At 44.7% G+C, this 21,728-nt stretch overlaps 1 protein-coding gene across 9 annotated transcripts in view; it reads right to left on the minus strand.

Moving 5' to 3' along the window:
* Positions 1–1,443: 1,443 nt before the first annotated feature.
* FAM168A (family with sequence similarity 168 member A) overlaps positions 1,444–21,728 on the minus strand; it is a 346,961-nt gene continuing 326,676 nt past the window's right edge. For all 9 annotated transcript variants that reach the window (XM_045021950.1, XM_045021941.1, XM_045021956.1 and 6 more), the window contains 4 exons: positions 18,966–19,108; positions 7,233–7,407; positions 4,272–4,402; positions 1,444–2,911 (listed from right to left, as the gene is read on the minus strand). In XM_045021950.1, the coding sequence (XP_044877885.1) occupies positions 4,290–4,402; positions 7,233–7,407; positions 18,966–19,108 (431 nt within the window). In that variant the 3' untranslated portion in view covers positions 1,444–2,911; positions 4,272–4,289. The remainder of the gene's footprint in view (positions 2,912–4,271; positions 4,403–7,232; positions 7,408–18,965; positions 19,109–21,728) is intronic.

The raw sequence follows: 21,728 nt of genomic DNA on the forward strand, positions 1-21,728 counted from the left end.
ACGGATGAACCTTGATATGTAGTCACTTCAATAGGAAACCTACAATATAGTGAGGGCAAAAGGGTATTTGAGTGCTCTTAAATCCCCCTGATATTTGCCTAGGTTTAATTTCAGTGAGTTACAAACAGTTAAAGAATGAAGTACAGTAAATTACATCAGTTAAAACACACATTCCCCTTTAAGTACTAACCCTAGGACCGGACTTTGCAAAGCTACATAGGTTAACACTGAATATTTCCTTTTAAAATTTTTTTATTTTTCCTTTTTCTTTTTTACAAAATCAAAGTGCAACACAAAGTACCACAAGGTATAAATTCTTATGAAATTTTGCTTCCCCCCCCACGATTAGTTTAAAAATAAAAAATACAAGTGATTAAATGATGGTGTTGCGGCTTTGCCAGTTTGCTTGCTTTGGGGGCAGGGAAGGAGAATCGGAGTTTGACTCTTTTAAAGAGTTCCTTCCAAAATATAACCTCCTGGTTTAGAGTTGCTAACACACCATTAGTTCTGGTAAAAGACCAGGATAAAAAACCAACAACAAAACCAGCAGCAGAGAAAGCAGCCCAGTTAAAACCAGGCTCCTGCACAGTGCTGAGGTCCAGCAGCTCCCACTGACTTCAATGAGAGCTGCAGATGCTCAGCTGGAAAGTACTTTAGCACGGGCTTAACTTTAAACACAGGAGCAGCCCCACTGAGTTCAATGGAACCACTCCTGTGCTTAAGTGCTGAACTAGATTGGAGCCTTACACTGCTGCGGAAAGCCTAGATCATTTTTTAAAACAAAGATTCCAGGATCTGGCATGTAGATGAACAGAATCTTTACCTGGGGAAAACCCCAAACAGGTTCTCCCTTGCAAATCACTCTCTTGTCACCCCTAGCTAAAGGTAAAGGTCCAGTGTATGCATGATCCAAGTCCCGCAGTTAGCACAGACTATCATTGGCCAACACCATTAATTTGGGCTGGGAACCGAGTCCAGGCCTGCTGGCTGTTAATTTGATTCTTTTAAAAAAAATGACTCTAGATTGGCCCACTACCATTGTACTGGAGGCCCAGAGAAATCAGAGCTGCAGACACGCCCTTGGGTGAATGGAGCTCTTTTGGCACAGCTTGAGAAAAACACACATTTTTCTCTACCAAAACAAAAACAAAACACAGAACAACCCCTCCCCTGTCTTATGTGCTGTGTTTTGGGATAAAATAAGTCATAGGTACCTTCCCCATCATTTCTAAATACTTGTATTCTTGCCTTCTTCCCTCCACAAAACTTTATTGCTCTACTCAGACACCTCACAAATAGCCAACGAAATGGAAACGACACGAGCTCTCCCTTTTGGTAATTCCAGGGTTAAAAAACCAGTGACTTGCTTACATCCCACTGGCTGTGCAAGCCTGTTGCCTTTAGTTTCTAAACCAAACTAAATGACTGATTGCCCTCATTTTGCCATCTCCTCCAGTTAAGTGCCTTTTAGCTAGTAAGGCAACAAATTTATTGCTATTGCTTCATGTTAGTCACCATATTTCCTATTCTTTTCTGTTCAAAGCAGTGTGACCTCTAGCACCCTGTATCATCCCATCCACCGGTGAATGCCTTTTAATGCTATTATTCTCTACAATGTAAGAAACTGAGTTCAGATAAAGCTCTCCCTGTGACTACTATGGAGTTAAATTGTATTCAAAGAAACAAGACCGGCACTCTGATTTACTGTTGTGATCTGCCCAGTGGTACAGTAGTTGAGCTCAATTAGCAATCAAAGTGACTGGAGACACTTTCACCTGCTTTAGAACCCAAGTTACATCATGATACAAATTGCACCCAAGTGAGTTTGAACTAAAAAAGGTCTTGATGTAGCCACCAACCTCACACTGGTGTCTCTGTGCCTGGAGTGGATGCAGGGCAAAGCAGACCTATATTCTCCCTAGCTCGACCTTAAACACTCTTCTCCACCAGCTTCTCCACCTCTCTTCCCAAATCACTGGCCCCTGGGGAGGCTTTTAGGACTAACAACTGGAAATCCCTTTGTTTCCTTTTACAACTGCCCAGCGTACATCTGTGTTAGCAAGTGAAAGGAACCGTGCTGTCTGTTACACAGTGAAATTAATAGGGACCGGCACAGCGGGTGACTTGTTTGCCCAACAAGATCCAATTCCTACGGCAGTGTGTATCTCCCCTCCAGCTCTCTGTTCTCATTGTATGGAGTATATTCCCCCAGTTTTAAAAAAAAGACAAACCCCTGGTGGTGAACAGTCTTTCTGTTTCCGAAGACAAGTGTGTGATGCTGCTAAGAAGGTTTATATTCCCTTAATCCTACAGAAGAAGGAATGAGGTCAGTATTTAAATGCGGAGAATGAATTATAGCCTACCACAACACCTATCTGGAAGACACCAATTTTCTTGTAATGTGTTATGGAAAATTAAATAATTTATATTATTAAGCAAACAAACGAAAAAAGAAACCAAACTGGAAGAAACTTGCCTACCAATGCTGTGCTTTTCACATAGTACCCTGAACATCAATCGCTCTTAACAGTCAAATAAAGCAGACTCTCGGCGACAACAAAACGTAACCAACCAACCAACCAGCAAACAGGGATCTTTGCACCACTGAACGGGGCACCATAGAAAAGTGAATATTCTGAGCTTTAAAATGAGAGGACCAAAGAGAGAACTTGGCTACTGCTCAGTGTCAGTATGTGGTGTTACACAATTTGGGTGGGACTGGGGGGAGAAGAGGGAAAAAAACAGAGACAGAAGATTAGAAAAAGCAGCTTTTACAAAAAACACTAAAGAATGCATAAAGTGACCCTTGCACTTTGTGTTTTGTTCTTGCAAACAGACTTGGTGCTGTGGTACAGTTGCTCCAGCACCGATGTAAGACTTGAGTAGTTGCATACAATGTTTGACTCCAGATCTGTAAAACAAACAAATTAAAAGAAAAAGTTAGAAGCATGGATGCAGAAACAGACAGAGCTGGATTTTTCTTCCTCATATCATGTATTGTATGCTTGATAGGTTTCACTGCTACAGTCTATAAACACTTTTTCCTTTGAATGGGTTTTCTATCGGATATAACGAGAGCAAACTTTGGCCTTCTAGCAGGGTCAGTGCATCTCACGATTGATTTTAAACACACACACACACACACACACACACGCACGGAATTAGAAATACTCAGTTGAGATGCTCTCAGCTAATTGTACTGTGTAACGATTATTCACAGAAAAGATTAGTCAGACATAATGTATTCTGTGAGGAGAGATTTGTCTAAGATAACTGCCCTCAGGATGAATTTGAGACACAAATGCATTCACCTCACCTGTGTGGCATGCAGGGAAATCTCAGAGCTCCATCTGCTGCTGTGAGAGGTGCTGCATGCTAATCGCACAGGCTGGGCCAGCTATTCTCCGCACTCCCCCGTGGCTGCCTGGCAGCGCAAAGGGGATGGCTTAAATAGCCAGCTGGGTTTTCCAGGGCCCTAAGAGTAATAGGAACCCAGTCCTGATGGGGGCCCTGTGAGTGCTACCACGATATATAAATGAACAACAGCAGGTAGCAAGAGATGCTTTCCCAATAAATAGCAGCAGACCAAAACGACATTTAGTGTCAGTGAAGGCTGCGGCAGGACATATCCATCCAGCCAAAATCTTCAAAGCACGGAGGCCAGAAGTGAAAGGGAAAGACTTGTGCGTTCCTTTCCACCTTCATATTGCCAACAACACTGTCACTAACGCACCCCAGGGCTCCGTAAGGCTTTCGCTGCCATCTCCTACAGAGACCCAAAAGGAAGACGTGCCCCAGGTTCCTCGAACTTGCACTCTAAAGCAAAATCTTACCAGGGACCTCACATGCTTTTGTATCAGTTCTCTCAAGAGATGAGCAAATCTGACTGTGGCATGTTGCATGCATTTGGGAAGTAATTGTGTCTTAACATTGCTGAGGTCATTGGTAAAGCTTTACATTAGAGTGCAGGCCTGACAAATGTGGGTTAGGTATTGCTTGAACACCAGCTGAAGCACCTCCATTTTCATTACCCCATGCTATTCGGCTTTTTGGTGGCTCATGTTAGCAGGTTTTTCTGTATTTACAAAGGCATAAAGAAAGGAGAAAACCTGCAGTTCTGCAGCAAGGGGAAAGTAAATGCTATGCCGACTGCTACTGTTGGGACATGCAGCGTGTTCTACTACAGTGGTTTGATGTTTGCAGCTCACCTTTAAAGCCTACAATGAAGATTTTAAAAACCTCATGCACATTAGACATGTGTCAGCACTTACATGGATTGGCCATCATGTTTACCAGTGTGGAGGTACATAGCTGTAGGTAGGGGCTCCTTGAGCCCTGTACGTTGGCACAGAAACTGGATGTGCTCCAATTGCAGTGTGTTGTGGAGTGGTCAACAGGGTTCCTGAAACAGGAAGGAGAGAGAGAACAGACAGCATTTAGAGTCAGGGTGGCTCTTCTGACTGAGGCAGGCTGCAGAGACTCAGTGCGGCTGCACCTGAGCACAGAATGGCTCCTTGTTTGCCTACACACAGGGTATGTTTACACGGCAGCCAGCGGAGTAATTTCCAGCTCCGGTAGACATACGCGCTAGCTTTGGTCATACACTAAAAATGGAGTTGTAACCGTAGCAGCATAGGCAGCAGCACGGTTAGCTGCCCCCAAGTCACGACCCAGGCCCCTGTGGCTACCCTGCTATTTTCAGTCAAAGCCAATGCATGTATGTCGATCCAAGATGGAAATTACACCTCCAGCTCCAGTTCACACTTGCCCACAATCTCGGCTACTATTACGGAACTCGTGTGTCTGGGCCAACGCTTAGAGATACTTTCTTGTTAATAGAGCATCTTTCATGTGCAAACTGCCAGAACTGACAGTCTTCAGCTCAGTGACGGAGGATTTCATTTATCAGTTCGGTGACCACCACCTAACCTGGGAGCAAAAGCATAGCTTCAAACTGGCCCTTTCCTAGATCTTGATCTAACTGACAGCTGCCCAGGGGAAGAAATGAGGGAGTGCTGAGAACCCACATTTCTGACCATCAGGCCCTCATGAGAGGGAGGGAGAGTTGCCATAGATTAACACCCTCAGGACTTTACAGCATTCTGCTGGCTAAGTTTTGTGATAAGGACGCCTGAAGCTGAACAGATATGCACCTTCAGCTCACATATCACAGTGTCCACAGAGCATTGTGCCACAGATACTATATCTGAGGGGAAAACATACTACAAGCTGCCTTTATTCTTCTTTAACTCTTCCAAACATTACTGGGCTAGTGAGGACTCAATCCCAGGCATTTTGCTCAAGTAGGCAATGTTAGATAAAACAGTGAACAGAATAAAGCTTTTTAATGAACTTCTTCAAAACTCTGAATTCATTTAGGCTTAACATATCTGCATACACTCAATTCTTCTACTTGCTTCCTTTCTCAGGTTTTCCCCATTCCCAGAGGCATATAAAAAGCAGCCTTTTGCAGCCTGGCAAAGATGATGGAAGAAGTTACAACAACAGACACAACAAAAATGTGAAGTACATAAACTCCAAGGAGGCTAAATGACAAGGGAAGTTTTAACTAAAAGTGATGGGATGAAGTTTAGTCTATCAGGGCAAATTAACTCATGATAAGGTTTATCAGACTGGGCGTTACCTCCCACAGAAAGAGGGGGAAGGTCAATTGTTTGAGTTACTTAGAGCATTGGCGAATATTGTGTAGGGAACCAAGCTACGTCAGCAGGCATCGAGGATGGACTGGATGTTCTATTAGGTCTCTTCCACCTCTAATTTCTATGAAGTCCACTAGTCCATTGTTGCTAACACATCAATAGTTCTGAAGGCTTTCAAAATAGCACTTCCACACAGCCTTTGGACTGACTATGTGTGATGTGAGGTGCAGAATATAATTCAAGACTGTTTTGTTCTAAGTGTCATCTTGATGTTCAGAATGACTATTTAAAACAATTATGCCCATAGAACTTTTTCATTGTACAATCATTAAAAACTGGACACTGACCACATAGAGCAATTACATTTCCTTCCCAATGTAAGTGTGGGGAATACTACACGTACCGCAGGAAAGAGAACTGTCCATTTGAATGGTGCCTGCTGCACACAGACTGTGGCATTGCCATTCGTGACAGAGATTCCCATAACAAATAGCTATTTTTGATTCACAGATTACTAGCGCAAGCGAAGAAGACATGCAGTATATTGCTGTGAATTTATAGCTATGACAGTCTTTAAAAATCCTGCTGCACAATTCAAGGAGCAATACTGACAATTGTTTTTTTGAATATCAGCTAAGGACAGAAATATAAACTTTAGTGCAAATAAAAAGATTCTTTGTCCTTTGTTTTAGGTGATATCTATTAATTTGCTTTTATCAGGATTTAAATATTGAGCAAAAATCACATATAATTTGGGAATTATATATATGCCAACATTAATGTTCCTGTTGTCAAAATATTTAATATAACGTTGTTGAAGATGTTAGTAAGTACCTCATAAAAGGAACTTGAGGGTAAGATCACAGTGTTGAGAATAAGGAATGAATCTGCTTATTATATTGCTCCTGGAACAGATGGAACAGAGTAGGAATAATACACCTACAGTCTTAAGAATGTGTCCCTAAAGGGTGAGCCAATTGGAGGGTCTACTTTGTTATCTTTGAAAATGTGAATGTTAAACCGCTACTAGGAGCAAATGGATTGAACCTTTGTTTAAAAAGGCATTGAGGTTGGCAGATAAAGCCACATTTAGCTTCCCTTTTAGTGCAGGAAAAACTCATTATGTTTGTGGCAAGCACTTGTGCACAATTAGCTATGGAAATTAGGGACAATAAAATGCAGTTTGCACTGGGTGCTTTCTTAATTTAATCTCTGAAGTAACTTTGAGGGTTATTGGCCAGATTTCAGAAGTAATCATTTATAAACTGGTTTTGAAATTACTTTGTTGCAATGTGCTATATTACATCAACATTTAAAGACTGATTCTGCTAAATTTATTCAGGCAAATTCTTAATGTGCACAATAAGGAGTAAAGACCACAGAGACAGACACTGAATTTAAAATGGACAAATATTTATGTGCTGGCATCTTTCTGATGTACAGAGATTTTATTTCTCATGGCACAATCAGCTACAAAAGTCCCGCCGTTACATCCCAACAATAGAGCTGCATTATTTGTGCAGATATTCTGAGGGATCCCCTTACTGGCCATATTCAAGAGTTAATTCTCACCTGCTGACATTGCCATGGTGGTGCCAGCAACCATTCCCATGGCCACACCATTAGTCCTAGGTGCAGCAACAGGGGCTGGATAGATAGCAGATGGAATGCTGTTTGGCTGAACCACGGTGGTGTGATGGATGACGTGAGGCTGTGCCGCATACACAGGCTGTGTATAATAAGCTCCCTGTTGGAAAGAATAAATAGGAAAATCTTTTCAGTTTGACTGAAAGCACAAGTCCTGATGGAAAGACAATCTCTGAGTTCGTTACTTTACTTCAAGATGATCGCAGACTCTGCATGCCCTAGATATCAGTCTGATAACACATGCTGTATTGTCAGCACGAATTACCCCAACACAACCATTTGGGCTTAAGTCATGATTATTTATTGTGCACCTGTGACGCTGGCAGACCAGGTGCCAGCTCACGTCAAGGTCTCCATGTCTCAACTGAAGACTGACAAATACATAGCTGGAATCAGCTTGGCTCTTCCATGTTTTAGGACTGTTAAAATAGGGTTTAGGATTATAAGAATGTGTTTACTGTTTAGACTTTACTGGATTGCTGCATACATTAATCTCACTTGTAACATTTCTATCCCACATTGTAAGGTAATATTTGACCATTTGTATTGCGAGCCCCTGTGGCTGTGTAAATCACCAGACAGGAAAGAGACATTAATTCATGTGAAGTGCTGGTCTCCAACAGACGGTGTTATGCTCTGCCCAACAGGGAAGGTCCATAGACACCAAATGGACTATTGTGGAACATTAAAAAGGACAAAAGACATTTTTTGTTTTGCCCTCTCCTTGTGAAGATGAATCATGCAAATGAATTCCTCCCACCAGCTGAGTTTGTAGCAGTGGTGTAGCTAGGAGTGGAAATTTGGGTGGGCCCCGACTTTCAGGTGGATGGGCAATGACAGACTGTGTTAGAGCAGCTTCTGCCCCCATACCACGCCCTCTTCCTAGCCCCGGTGTCCCCAGACACCTGCCGAGTTGGGCACAGGCATGGGGCAGCTCCGAAAATGGCACGGCAGAACTGTTGAAGCGTAGCTTTCTGAAGGGCGGGTGCATAGCTCCGTCCTGGATTGCAGGTGCCAGAGTGATGGGCCTTGATGCTGAAATAAGATTATTCTATGTAACTGCCATAATAGGGGGAAAATTTGTCATGTACACATAAGAGAAAGAAGAAAGGAAAAATGCAGCATCAGCTATGGATAGTCTTAACTCAGGAAGTTCCTTCGAGAGGAAATGTAGCCAAAACCTCCAAAACCGCAGACAATGGAACTTTCTGATGAACAATAAGGGGTCACAAGGGGAACAGATGAATGTAGTTTGCTAATTATGTATGGTAATGATAGCAAGTTTTGGCCAATCATAGAGCGATAGATTATCATAGTCAACTGCATATAATACTTTGGTGTAAGTTTTTTCTTTGTTCTTGCTGACTTGTGAGCTCGAACCCAACTGCAGTTGAAATAAACAGCTCGCCCCTCCCGGGGCTCCTTGCTTGACTAGCTGTGTCTGTCTCTCCTTATTCCTCAGCTGGAACGGCCAGGAATTTCTACAACAATGCTAAGTGGCCCGCCCATTACTATGCCCCTGATTTGCAGCTAAGAGCCTAAGTGAGGAAGGGGATAAAAATCTCTGAAAAGCAGAAACTGAATTTCTATGCTGCTTGGACTGCGCAGGACAAGGTATCTAGGCATAAGCAAGAGATCTCCAATTGCATAGTCTGGAATCATCTACTTTTTTAAATTTAAGATTGTAACTCATTTGTGTATATATGTTTACCTGCTTTAACCTTGTAAATAACTCTCATTTCCTTTTCCTATTTAATAAATCTTTATATAGTTTATTATAGATTGGCTACAAGGATTGTCTTTGGTGTGAGATCTAAGGTGCACTTGACCTGGAGTAAGTGACTGGTCCTTTGGGACTGGGAATAAGCTGAACATTGCTGTGATTCTTGGTGTAAGGGCCATCTACCACAAAGACAAGCTTATCTGGGTGGTGAGACAGATGGGAGTATCCAACAGGACCGTCTGTGACTCACATTAAGGCTGCTAAAGTTGCTGAAGAGTTTACACTTGGTAAATGGTTGGTGAAATCTAAGAGAACTCACCACCAATTTGGGGTTTGTGCCCTGGTTTTTAACCATCTGCCCTGAGGTTGGAACTCATGCTTTTGAGTCACAGAAGAGAGCACATCATCATCATCAACATACTTGATGCTGTAGCTAGGAGAAGATACGTAACCCACCCCAGTGGGGCCACAATCTAATGCACCGTACAACACAATATCGAATACACTGGCTGACCACGGTAAAGGCCTCCTCTCTAAATGGAGCAGTTCTGTTATTGTGAAATGAACTCTTTGGCAGATTCTCACTGAAACACTTTTGTGCATGAAGCACTGGCAACAGCTCCCATTTCATCCATGTACAACTTCTTATTTTTTAAGCCTCCAGTCTTTTAAAAATTTTCCCCAGAACATTTTTGACCAGCCAGTTGTTTTCCTATGACTTTGGCCCTTCTAATCTCCAAACAACATCTGCACTGAGCGGAGGTGTTCAGTTTACACACTGATATAGTACCCTTAAACCCGAAGGCCCTCAAAGCCCTTTCCAGGGTGTCTGATCCTCCAAGCCCCTCACACCCAGCACTCTCTGTGGCTTCCCTGTGAGTGTCACTTGTCATAGGTGTGAATCTGGGCCTAGGGATTACTTCAGCCCAACTGAAGTGCAGCTACCTGTGGGGCAGAATATGGCAGCTCTTTAACTGAGAACAGTGAGACATTACAGCAATACATAATAAAATGGGACAGAAAGCGAATGCGAATGCCATCTCCCAGAGGTTATCAAATTGTGGCCCACACCGAGCCCTTGCAGGTGGTCCATATAGTGCTGGCTGTTATAAAGGTTTTGTCTGCATTAACACTTTCCCCACTGTTGGTCTCGCTCTACCCGTGGCCACAATGGCGAAAGCATTAGGATAGACAGGACACAGATGTTTTTACCAGCATGTCATCTGTGGAGGGCTATAAAGCAGCTGCAAATCAATGAGCAGGAGCCAGCTTAGCTGCCAGTATTTAGGGCTGCTGCTGTGAAATGATTCAAGTCCTGCAAGAGCCAAAAGATGAAATGTTAAGAGTTGCCCATGCATATTGCTGAGAAGAATCTACTGCATATGTACACATGCATTGAGCAGTAAGTGTGGTCAGTAGGTATTTTGTGTAGCTGCTACCTTACAAAATGAGTGACAAGTAAAAGAAAAGGAGGAATGCTCAACTTAATTTGGAGGAATGCTAAGGACCTAACTAGATGCAAAGAGAGATAAGGTAGCAGCTACACAAAAGGGAACATAATCTAGTTAGGGTTGTGAGTAGGCCTAAAGTGAGACTGAAAGAGTGGAAATGAAGGCTGCTGAAATTCAACAGAGCAGATTCTGGACCAAAGCGGTAGTGCTGGATGGAATAACACAACGGATGGAAAATGGTATGTGTCCAGAAAATAAACTGCATTAAATGTAAGTGGTTTAATGAAGAGGAACTGTAGATGGAGACATGTAAGAACAGTGCAATCAAAAATGTAAAACAAAGAGGGTTGGGAAGATTAGGGTGTGTAAAGAATGAAGAGAGATTTCATGAGAAGTCAGTGATAACCACTGGAGTACCTCTAACAAGGTCTGGTGTTGACAGAAGAAGGGGATAAACCTGGGCTATTAAATTAGCTCTTTCCCTCAGTATCCACAAAAGCTGATTGGACAAACGCTAGAAGAAAAAATATATTTCTCAAGGGAGGAGGAAGAAGTACTAAGATAAATCAGGATCACGTCAAAGCAGGCGATTGAGAAATCAGCCGTTGAAGACAGAGAGAATGTCAAGGATCAAGCAGAATTCTACCCCAAATTCTGAAGGGGCTGGCACAACAGACATACAGGGAAACCACGGCACACTGACAGCCGTTCAGACATCACACCGGATTTATGTAACACACATACGAGAATATAATCCCATGTATCGCAATTTAAATAAAGACTAAAATTCAGCTGCGCAGTCTTCCTCAGAGAAGCCAAAGCAGCTAAAATACTGAAACACGCACAGTGCGCAGGATCCACTGTGCTTCCTATCGAACCAGACAATGAGGAGACTATTCGCTGATGTTTAAAACACGCAGGTGAATGCTGGACTAGAGAAGCTAATGTAACCAGAGAGGAAAGGATCTAGGAAATATCCGGGAACTATCCAGCTTTACCTTTGGTTTCAGTGGAGGGGAAGATACTGAGAATACTAACCCCATGAATGCCTGTTGTAATAACTGGGGTCTATCAGGCCTGTCCTCATTGTGAGCATAACTGTTGGAAAGTTGCTGAAGGTTCATAAAATATCACAATCACCCATAATAAAGAATGTTGACAAAAAAAGGTACAAAAGAAGACAGAAACATTGGTACAAACAAAAAGGTTTACTGATACCGCCAACTGACTGTGTTAAGACCGTGACTGGTAAACAAAAGATGGAATTGGAAACCTGGTACTTCAGATTTCAAGATATTGAGGGTTGCAGCTATTCTGCACATCACCTGTTTTTGGGGTCCTTAAAAGGGAAACTTTGGGGGGAGATAAAAATGTGGAAGACACTGCTGAACTGCAAACAGCCAGCTGTGCCATCCTGGCTCCCACCGGCACCGTCTTCTGGGATCCCGGGATCTGCCAGCACACCGTTGGGCCTTCATCATCCTGATTCCGACAGGCATGCTGACCAGACTGGGCCAGAGAGAGGGAACCAATGACATTGTCACCGCCACTATTTTTCAGCAAAAACCTGAACAGCACCTGGAATGTGAGAGATTTGGGTTCCTACTCTCATCTCCTCCCTCCTTTGTCCTTTTCCTCCCCACCATACTACTACTCTTCCCTGTCTAGCCTCTCTTTTCCCTTTCTGTTTAATAAATGTCTGGCTGAGCCGACCAAGACAACTATATCTTTTGCAACACTACCGTGAGTTCTGTGACTAGTGAAGCAGCTAAAAGCAATGCCCTAAACTGCCTGATGCTGGTACAAGTCTCCAAGCCTCGCTGACAGGTCTCGGAGTGGCTGATAAGACCCTGTGCTGGGTCTGTGTTTTGCCAGCGGTGAGGCTGCAAGTGAAAGTCAACGCCAGAGACAGAAATTGAATTTTTCTATCTTTGCTGTTCTTTTCTCTCCTCTTGTGTGCGCGCGTTTGTCTTGTTTTGTTCTTCAGGGAAGCAGGACTGGATTTCAACCACAACAGCTGTAACCCAACTCAACTAACTTTTTCTCTTTTCCCCAAAACGGACAGTTATTACCACCTTTAATACCATCTAAAATCCTCACAAACGGGGACTTTCCCTATAAAAATTCAAGGGATGTTAGAATGAAAGCCTTATTTAATGCTTTAGATTTCAAATGTTTAACTGTTTTCCCTCTTTGTCTGTATCTTTAATAAAAAGTTGAACAGACTTTGAATGGTGGTTGTTGCCATGGGGCTAAGCTGGCCCAGGTCTTGGTTCTCAAAACCTTGAACCATGTTCAGTGGTGTACAGTGACTGGGTCACAGAGACCCTCAAGGCCCTGTCCATCAAAATGAACACCACACTGCCCAATGGCAGAATTTTGCCGTAGCAAGGGACAGAGCCCAGCCATTCTTGTGAGCTAAGAATAGCCAGTACATGCGCAGAGAAACAAAGTATTTCCTATGAAACATGGCAGAATTGTGTTCAGCTGTATCTAGTTTCTTACCTTCCCACCCCCCGCATCACTATGGTACCTGAGCTGGGAAAGGTGGGAGTAAGTGAAGAGTTGACGGGGATGGAATGGAAGATGGGAGGCAGTGGGCATAATTTACCTGGTCTCCAGCAAAGATCTTTTAAAAAAATTAATCATCCATAAAGTGAACCCAGTTCAAAACACACTGCACCCAGTGACCCAGATTGTGGCCAGCCTGTGTGTCTGCTCAGGCAGATAAGGCACTTCCCTCTTGCTCCCTTGTGCCAGCCATCCTATACTGCCGACAGCAGCATAGCAGGGGAGCTATATCCCCTCCCATGAAGGTGGGAGAAGAAGAAGGGAATGGGATGAGCCCACAGCTGCATCCACACCCCAAGGAGTGTGGGGTGCCAGGAACAGGGCTGGGCTACATTACTTCCCCCGGCACCCGGAGCAGGCAGGGAAGCAGCTTATAACTCTCCAAGTGACAATTTGAATCCTCGTCCACCCTTAGCGTAGGGCAATTATGTGCCCCAAAGCCACAACTGGCCTCCAAGATACAGAAGTGGCACCAAAAAGGAAGTCCACTGAGTTATCTGCCAGGGCCTATATCATTATCAACCATCTAGCTACATGCACCAAACCCACAGGGGATCTTCAGTCTGTGGTAAAAATCAATCAATCAATCAATCAATCAGTGAAGACTCCATTAATGGCTTCACCACCAGCTCTGTTGGCAATGAGAAACTTGCAATTTAATCAGATCTCACATTCTAACTCTGTGTGGAGTCCACCTGACATCAGCAGAGGGAGAGGAATTTGAAATTTTCATAGATATGTTTAACAGTGACCTGCTAAGGGGAAAAAAAAGGTTTAGTATCTCTTCTCCACCTTCTTTATGATATAAGAAGGGATGAAAGTTTCATCATTTTGTAGTTCGTTGTTACTTTATTTTTTTTTTTAGATCACAGGAAAAAATTGAGAATGTCATCTGGTGTTTGCTGATTTTGCTTGGAGACTTGTTGGCGATCTCCATGTGTATTGTGAGTTCCCCAGAAGGGGTGGCTTGTTGAATCCTTAACAAAGACCATCTTTTCTTTCATTCCAAAGGCCTTATTTGCATTGGAGTTTTAAACTGGTATTAAAAAACAAAGTTTAAAAGAGTCTGGCTAAAAACTCCTTTCCTTTCTCAACTGCTTGGCTTTCAGCCTTCTATGGTGTCATAATCCCACTAGTTTGCCCATCTCTACACAGCCTTCCAGGCAGGGGCGGCTCTAGCAATTTTGCCGCCCCAAGCACGGCGGCACGCCGCGGGGGGTGCTCTGGCGGTCGCCGGTCCCGCAGCTCCGGTGGACCTCCTGCAGACGTGCCTGCGGAGGGTCCGCTGGTCCTGCGGCTCCGGTGGACCTCCCGCGTGCCTGCGGGAGGTCCACCGGAGCCGCGGGACCAGCGGACCCTCCGCAGGTACGCCTGCGGGAGGTCCACCGGAGCCGCCTGCCACCCTCTCGGCAACCAGCAGAGCGCCCCCCGCAGCATGCCGCCCCAAGCACGCGCTTGGCGCGCTGGGGTCTGGAGCCGGCCCTGCTTCCAGGGTAGACAAGACCTGAATTTCTAATGCAAAAAGCAAGTCGATTTTAAAAAACAAAACAAAAAATCCCTCAACCTTTGAGGTCACTTTCATATATCAAAAACACAAAAGAGGAGACATGCTCCAATTCCTCCTTCCCCTTTGCAGATCACCTTAACAAAAACATCCTTCTTTACTGTGAGGGGGACTGAGTACAATCCATGGATTTAATGCAGGCCATACAGAGATGATTACACTTAAGGTCACTATGTTAGTACTGAGCCACTGGACTGAATACAAACACAGAGGGTAAGGCTGTGTACAGAAGCAATTTGGCAGATAGGGATGTCAGTGGTGTAGTGCTATAGGCTGAGTGTTGGGAGAAATGTTGTTCTTTGTATGTCAGTAAGCAGGAAGAGTGGACGTAGGATAGCGCCATTCATGTGAGGATGATACACAGTTGGGAGCATGGGGTCACAATACCAAGAAGAATTTTGAAAGGGGACAGGGACATATGTCTAAAATGGCTTATGTAAAAGTCAGTGTGAAGAAATAAAACGTTAGGATGTAAAAATATGAGAAGAGAAGATGCCCTAGTTTCACTAAGTCACATACAAACACTAGGGGAGGTTGTCGGGCACCAGATTTTCCAAAGTGGCTAGTAACTTTGGGTGCCCAACTTGATTTTCAGAGGGTGGGTGATAAGCACTTTCTGACCATTGGGCCCCTTTAAGGTGTCCCAAGTCAGGCCCAGAAAATCACCAGTCACGTTGGGAAATCCCAGCCTGGATACATACGCGGAGGCAGTAGCACTGAATGAACACTGAGGAGTTTATTTGAGTTCCATAAAAAAGACATGTGGGGGAAGTGGGATGAGTGTGTGTGTCTTGTCTACTGTGACAAAGTTCTGTCCTTGACTCCGTGGGTCCAGCGTTTCCTGGCGGATTTTACTAGCCTCAGAGGCTCACTGTGACCCTCCACGTAGCCCTTCTCTTCCTAGGGGCAAGGGTCACAGCTTATTGAGCCATTTTCATCATAAACCAACAACAGAGGTGAGGAGAAGCTATCCTCCCTTGCACAGTCTCTGTTGTCTCCCAGTCTCAGTGATTAATCAGGGAGGGGGGGAGCCCGGGCCCACCCTCTACTCTGGGCTCCAGCCCAAGGACCCTAAAATTAGCAGGTATGGTAGCTGCCTTTTTGGAAATAGGACTTGTACAATTCCCTGGGCCACTTCCCCACAGCAGCCCCCACTCAATATCTCCTTCACCCTTACTTCAGGGCCTCCTTCCTTGCACCTGATGTGGATTCATACTGCTTCATTCCTCCAACAACGCAGCTCCCTCCTAGAGCTCCTGGCACCTGCGCCTCACTGACTAACTGGGAGGCTTTTAACTAGTTCCAGCCAGCCCTTGATTGGCTTCAGGTGTCCCAATCAATCTAGCTATCTCCACTGCCTTCTAGAAGGATCTTAATTGACCCCAGGTGTCTTGATTAACCTGGAGCAACTGCCATTTGGTTACCATGGTACCAGGGATTTGTTTAGCCTGGGGCTAACATACCTGTTCCTCACTACTTTACTGTAGCCATCTGGCCTTGCCCCATCATACTACATAGGCTTTGTTCTGAAAAATGTGGCCCCGAGGCACTAGGGTAGACAAGGTCCAGTGGTCACCAATGTATGTGTTACTGGGTTGGGTCACCTCAGCCTGGCCCCCATTGGAGCTGACGTGGAACTAGCAATGGTGGGGAAGATCAGAAACAAAGGCTAGCACAGACCGCCTTGGAATTGGAGAACCTGGAAGTCAGACATGTTGTTCTGGACGTACAGCCTGATGGGAGTGTAACCACTGATTAGGCATTTGATCAATTATACTACAAATACTGACTTCCCCCCATTTCTCTCCTTCACCCTGCACAAATTCTTCCTACATCCTAGCGAGCTGCTCTATTCCAATTACAGTATTTTAGAAACCAGCAAATGGCCCCAGCTCCTTTATAGGGCAGAGTAATAAAGACCTCATTTCTACTGTCATACTTGTTGGTATTTGGTGACGGGAGAAAATCTGGAGAACTCTACAGCTCGGCCAACAGACAAGCAGCCTTGGTCTAACATACTAAAAAGAAAGCAGCCAGCCAACCATGAAAAATACCTTTAACATACACACTGCATCCATTCTGTGTTCACCACTGTACTAACACTGTGTAAATGCAAGAGAATTGAGTTCACATGTGGATAAAAATCATTAGTTTGGGCACCTCCTCGTCCTTGTCCTTTGTGGCTGTTGTGAGAGAGCTAAAGCAAGTTCTGCATTATGGTTGGACAGCAGCATGCTCTGCGGGTCACTCATTCTCGCCCTCACATGCACAGCTGGGGAGGGCACAACTCACTGATCCTAGGCTACAACTCCCTAACACTTTAAGAGCTGCTTTTCAGTATTTTAAATCCCGTGGGGCTGATTCGGATCTCCTTTATCCCTGTGTAAACCTGGAGTAATTCCATTAACCACCAGAGTAAAACAGGTTGAAGTGATATCAGAATCAGGCCGTATCTTGTTCTGGTTCATCTTGTTGGCTTTAACTAGCTGCTATGGGGACAGAGCTAGGGTGCAGTGACTGGGCTTCTACTATGCACATTTGCTGAGCACACAATATGAAAGGTTGAAATTTAGCACAGGTGTGCTGATGAGGTTTGCACAGCATCTAGCTGTCCCTGAGGTCCTGCCCCCTACTTACCACTACATCTCTTCTGGGGGCAGAGTGGGGTGGTCAGGGCTTCCCTCATCCAGGAAGTGGGGGCTTCTTTTACAGCTTTCCTGGGCATTCAGAGAGGCCATAATTCTCCAGCCCTCTGTACTTAAAGGCCAGAAGGTCTTTGAGGAAAGGCGCTTAGACACAATGGTGACAGGCACCTTTGACAGAGAGGAGTCCCATGACAGCTGGTCAGAAAAATTCCAACACTACTTTTTTGTTGGAATTTGCCAGTTGGTTGAAATGGAAATGTTCTAAGGAGACTGCAATTTCGACGAAGCTCCCCCAGAAAGCAGGCAGGGCAGTTTTCAAAATCTGCCTGGTTTCTTGCCAGCTGGTCTCCGTGGCTCCTTCAATGCACACCTGGTGGACTGCCTCTAAGTCAGAGACCGGAGGGCTTCTAGGGTCCCCAGGTCCATTCCATGGAAAAATTCAAAATTCGGGATTTTCATTGTGAATTGGAACAAACCCAAATTTTGAAAAAGTGAAATCCTCCATGGAACAGAATACTTTTCTCTGCCCAGCTTTGAGCCAGCCAAGAACCAACAGCCCTTGTCCTGCTGCCAGCTGCTGTGATTCTGAGTAGGGTCAAGGGTTGCTCAACAGTGCTCAAAAACTACAGCAATAATAAGCAGTGAAGGAATTGTTGGACCTCAGCAATCTTACACAAAGGGTTATGGGGTGCACCACATGCTTCATTATGGGGCACTACAAGGGTTATGGTGTGCCAGTAACACAGCAGATAGCAGCAGGAGGTGGAACATTTTGCAGTCCACACTGGTCTGTTGAGAGGAGGCCATGCCACATCTTCGTCCCCTGAAATCCCTTTTAGGAGCACAGAGGCAGCAGTGTTGTCTGGCACCCCCAGAAGGATCTGCACAAGGATGGGGGAAGCAGCTACCCATTGCTCTGACAACTGAGGAGAGCCACAGAGGAAACACACAACCCAAGACAAAAAAAGGAGTAAAGCCACAGCTCCTTGGGGCACGTCTAACACTGAAGCAGGGTGTGCCAGGGACTGCTGAGAAAGGCAGGTGACTGAACGAGGGACAAAGGTTTCGGGGGGAAAGAGGGGAGGGATTCCTTGAAAGTGAATTGTCAAGAGCTAATTTGTTGCTGCTCCTTGTGCACCAGCTTGTTGGGTTTGGTTCTTAGCGCTCACTCAAACCAAAGCCTGATTGATGCATGCAGCATTAGCGAACACCTTTCACACTAACAAAAAGCAGCACAGGGCCAATGACCACAAGTGGTAAAGATCTCATCCAAAAGACAGCATCCTCCAGCAGCATAATGCTTCTTAGAATTAGAGTGGCTTGGTTCAGTACTGACTCAGGGCAGAGAGCACCACAGAGCAGTTCAATACAATTCACTGACACGACAAGCTACACAAGTGTAAAAGACAATCCCAGCAGATATCATTCAGAGGTAGGTCCACCCTGCTAGGCAGCACCACCAGCATCACTTCCTCCAACACCTACAGACGGCTTTTCCTGGAGGTCTCCCACCCACATACTGACCAGGTCCAAGCTTATAGCTGTGGTTTGAAGTTTGCACAGATGGTGTAGATACAAGACAGAAACAGGTGAATTAACATAGTCTGAAACATCGTATCTACACCAGTAATATGTTCTCAGTTAGTTGGATGATCCACAATCTTTTACTGCTATTTTTTTTTCTGTAGTTTGCTAGACACGTACCTGGGCATACAGGTTCTGCTGTGGATAGGCACTTCTGATGGGGTACATAGCAGTTTGGTAAGGATTTGGAGATGGAGAATAGGGAGGTGGTGCATTGTTACTCTGGGTAGGTGGGACCTTGTATGGAGTCCCAGCGGTGTACCCTGTTAAAAGCAAAAACAGCTTGCGTTAGTGCCATGGTTTAAGCTTGCAGGAGATAGCTGCTGAGCAGGCTGACATGGCGCATTAGCAATTTAAACCATGCTGAGAACATCATTTTCACTCAATGTTTAGAGTGCCATAAAAGATACACAGCCACTAGTGGTCCTATGGATGCAGAAGCCACTCATTATGAGTCTAGAGCAAATCACTGGCTCAGCACGAAGGACAATTTCCATATCAGCAAAGAATTAGGGGGGCTCCGAGTGATCTGCAGCTGTGTCAGCTATACGAGGCCACAATAAACCTAAATGCTCTTTGAGGCAGGGATGCTATCTAACATGCCCAGCTTCCAGCACAATGGGGCCCTGATCCTGACTGGAGCTTCAGGGTAATACAGTTACTAAATCATTATAATAGGTTCCATCTCTCAACGCCATTCCTTTGGGGCGCTTGGCCTGGGGAGACTGCACCAATGGCCAGGACAGCTGAGGTAAGACTCCTCCCTCTGAGTCAGTTTGGGGAGCAACATAGCGATGCTGGTTCCTGGCTGGAGACCGACAGATCTACTGACGGCCCAGCCACTGCGTTGGGATCACATCAGCTGGAGGTCAGCCTCTTCCCGCTGACTGCAGGGAACAATACCCTGTTTCTGGGACCATGGTGGAGGAAGGCACATGGGCTACATGTTAAAGGCATGTCTCCCTATTATTATTAAATGTTTCTGTTCCAGAAGCCTCAACCCAGTCAGGGCCACCACTGTGCCTGGCACTGTACAAACACAATAAATGTCAGCGCTGGGCCAAAGGGTGTACAAGTTAAAGGGGATGTTACACTGCTGGCGATACACTGTTGTCCCATTAGGGTCAGACTTTGATTTTTTTAACCACCATGTCATCTTTATTAACTTGTTTGAGTCTGGCTATGATGCCATATAAGGATTTCTGAACGGTTCTGGAATGTGAACCCATTATGGGTCCCTAGAACAATAGGTTTCAGAACACGGGGACAGATTCCCCAAATCTGGGGCATGGAGGTGTACAGTACACCTCACTGTATGGCAGCTGAAGTCCTTGTGGGGTTTTTCTTTCCTTGGCTGGGGGAAGTTGGTGCAGGTAACAGGCTGAAAAATACGGCTCTAACATATCCATAGCTGTCCAAACAGTTAAGTTTTCATGTCTTCAGAAGCATTCATGTGGTGTCATCCCTGGGAAATGCCAGCACTCACAGGGTTAAAAAACTGGGCATGACTTGAGGGGATGGCGTCAGAACTCAAAATGTCCTTCAAGACAATATATATATTTCAGTCTGGGAGCTTTTGTCCTCTCCCATTGTCTGCTGGATGGTTAAATCAATAATATAATTGTTGGGGATTCTAGATTGCACGAGACTATTTTAAGCGTTTATGCCACCAAGTAGTGACTGGAAAGCTTGTGATAACACTGCTGGAGAGGAAGGGCTGAATGTTTCCTGTCCTTCCCTAGCGCTGAACTTTTCAATGTGAACAATTAAGATGTCTGAAGGCTGTTGTGAACCACTGCTCTAACCATTCATCTTCATTAAGATTTAGATGCTCAAGGTGAACCCAGGCTGTGGCTTACGGTGACCAGACAGAAAATGTGAAAAATTGGGATGGGGGTGGGGGGTAATAGGAGCCGATTTAAGAAAAAGACCCAAAAATCGGGATTGTCCCTATAAAATTGGAACATCTGGTCACCCTACTGCGGCTACACAGCAGTGTTTAAACCTAGTAGTATTGACAGGGATCTTATTCTGACAAGCATGCTAATCAAACCATGCTACAGACTGTTCCCACTAGGTAACGTACTCTAATCTAGGTTCATAACATGTTACTCAGAGAAAAATATCCTGTTCAACATTATGTTAGAGCTGGACTACGCAAACATAAATGGGTTCACACACTTCCAATGGTAACTAATGCTCAAACATCATAACAAAAAAGGCAAGCAAAGCTTTGCAGAAGCAGGGGAAGGCAAGCAGCAGGGTGCAGCACAATGTCCTCTGTGGACGATACTATATGAACCCAAATAACTGGTTAGACATTAAAGTGATGAGCTGCCTTTTAATGCCTAAAATCACCAGACTGGACTGGAAGTTTCCATTGATGGTTTCCCAATCTGTCAAGTGGGCATATTGCTCCCAACCTCACAGGGCAATTGAGCAATGCATACAATGGACCCAATCTATTAAGGTCCTGAACATCTCCTAAGAGATGCAAACCCCTAAACTCCCACTGACTTCAAGATCAGGCCCTATGTTTGCAACGCACTTGGATATCCTGGCATGAAGGGTGCTACAGAAGTGCAAGAGTATTACTGCTCTTCCTGACGAACCCTGACGCCATAAAGATGCACAATGTCAACATGAACAGTGTGATGATTTAACTCCATGGATCGAGCTGTGTGGGTTGTTTATAATAAAATGGGTGCTGTTGATTTCATAATTCAAATGCAAGAATAAAACACTTAGAAATCAAATGCAAATTGGAGGCCACAACTATTGTCACCTATCAAAAATCATGGAGCAGGTCCTCAAGGAATCAATTCTGAAGCACTTAGAAGAGAGGAAAGTGATCGGGAACAGTCAGCATGGATTCACCAAGGG

The sequence above is a fragment of the Mauremys mutica genome, chromosome 1, assembly GCF_020497125.1.
Source record: "Mauremys mutica isolate MM-2020 ecotype Southern chromosome 1, ASM2049712v1, whole genome shotgun sequence".
Lineage (NCBI taxonomy): Eukaryota > Metazoa > Chordata > Testudines > Geoemydidae > Mauremys > Mauremys mutica.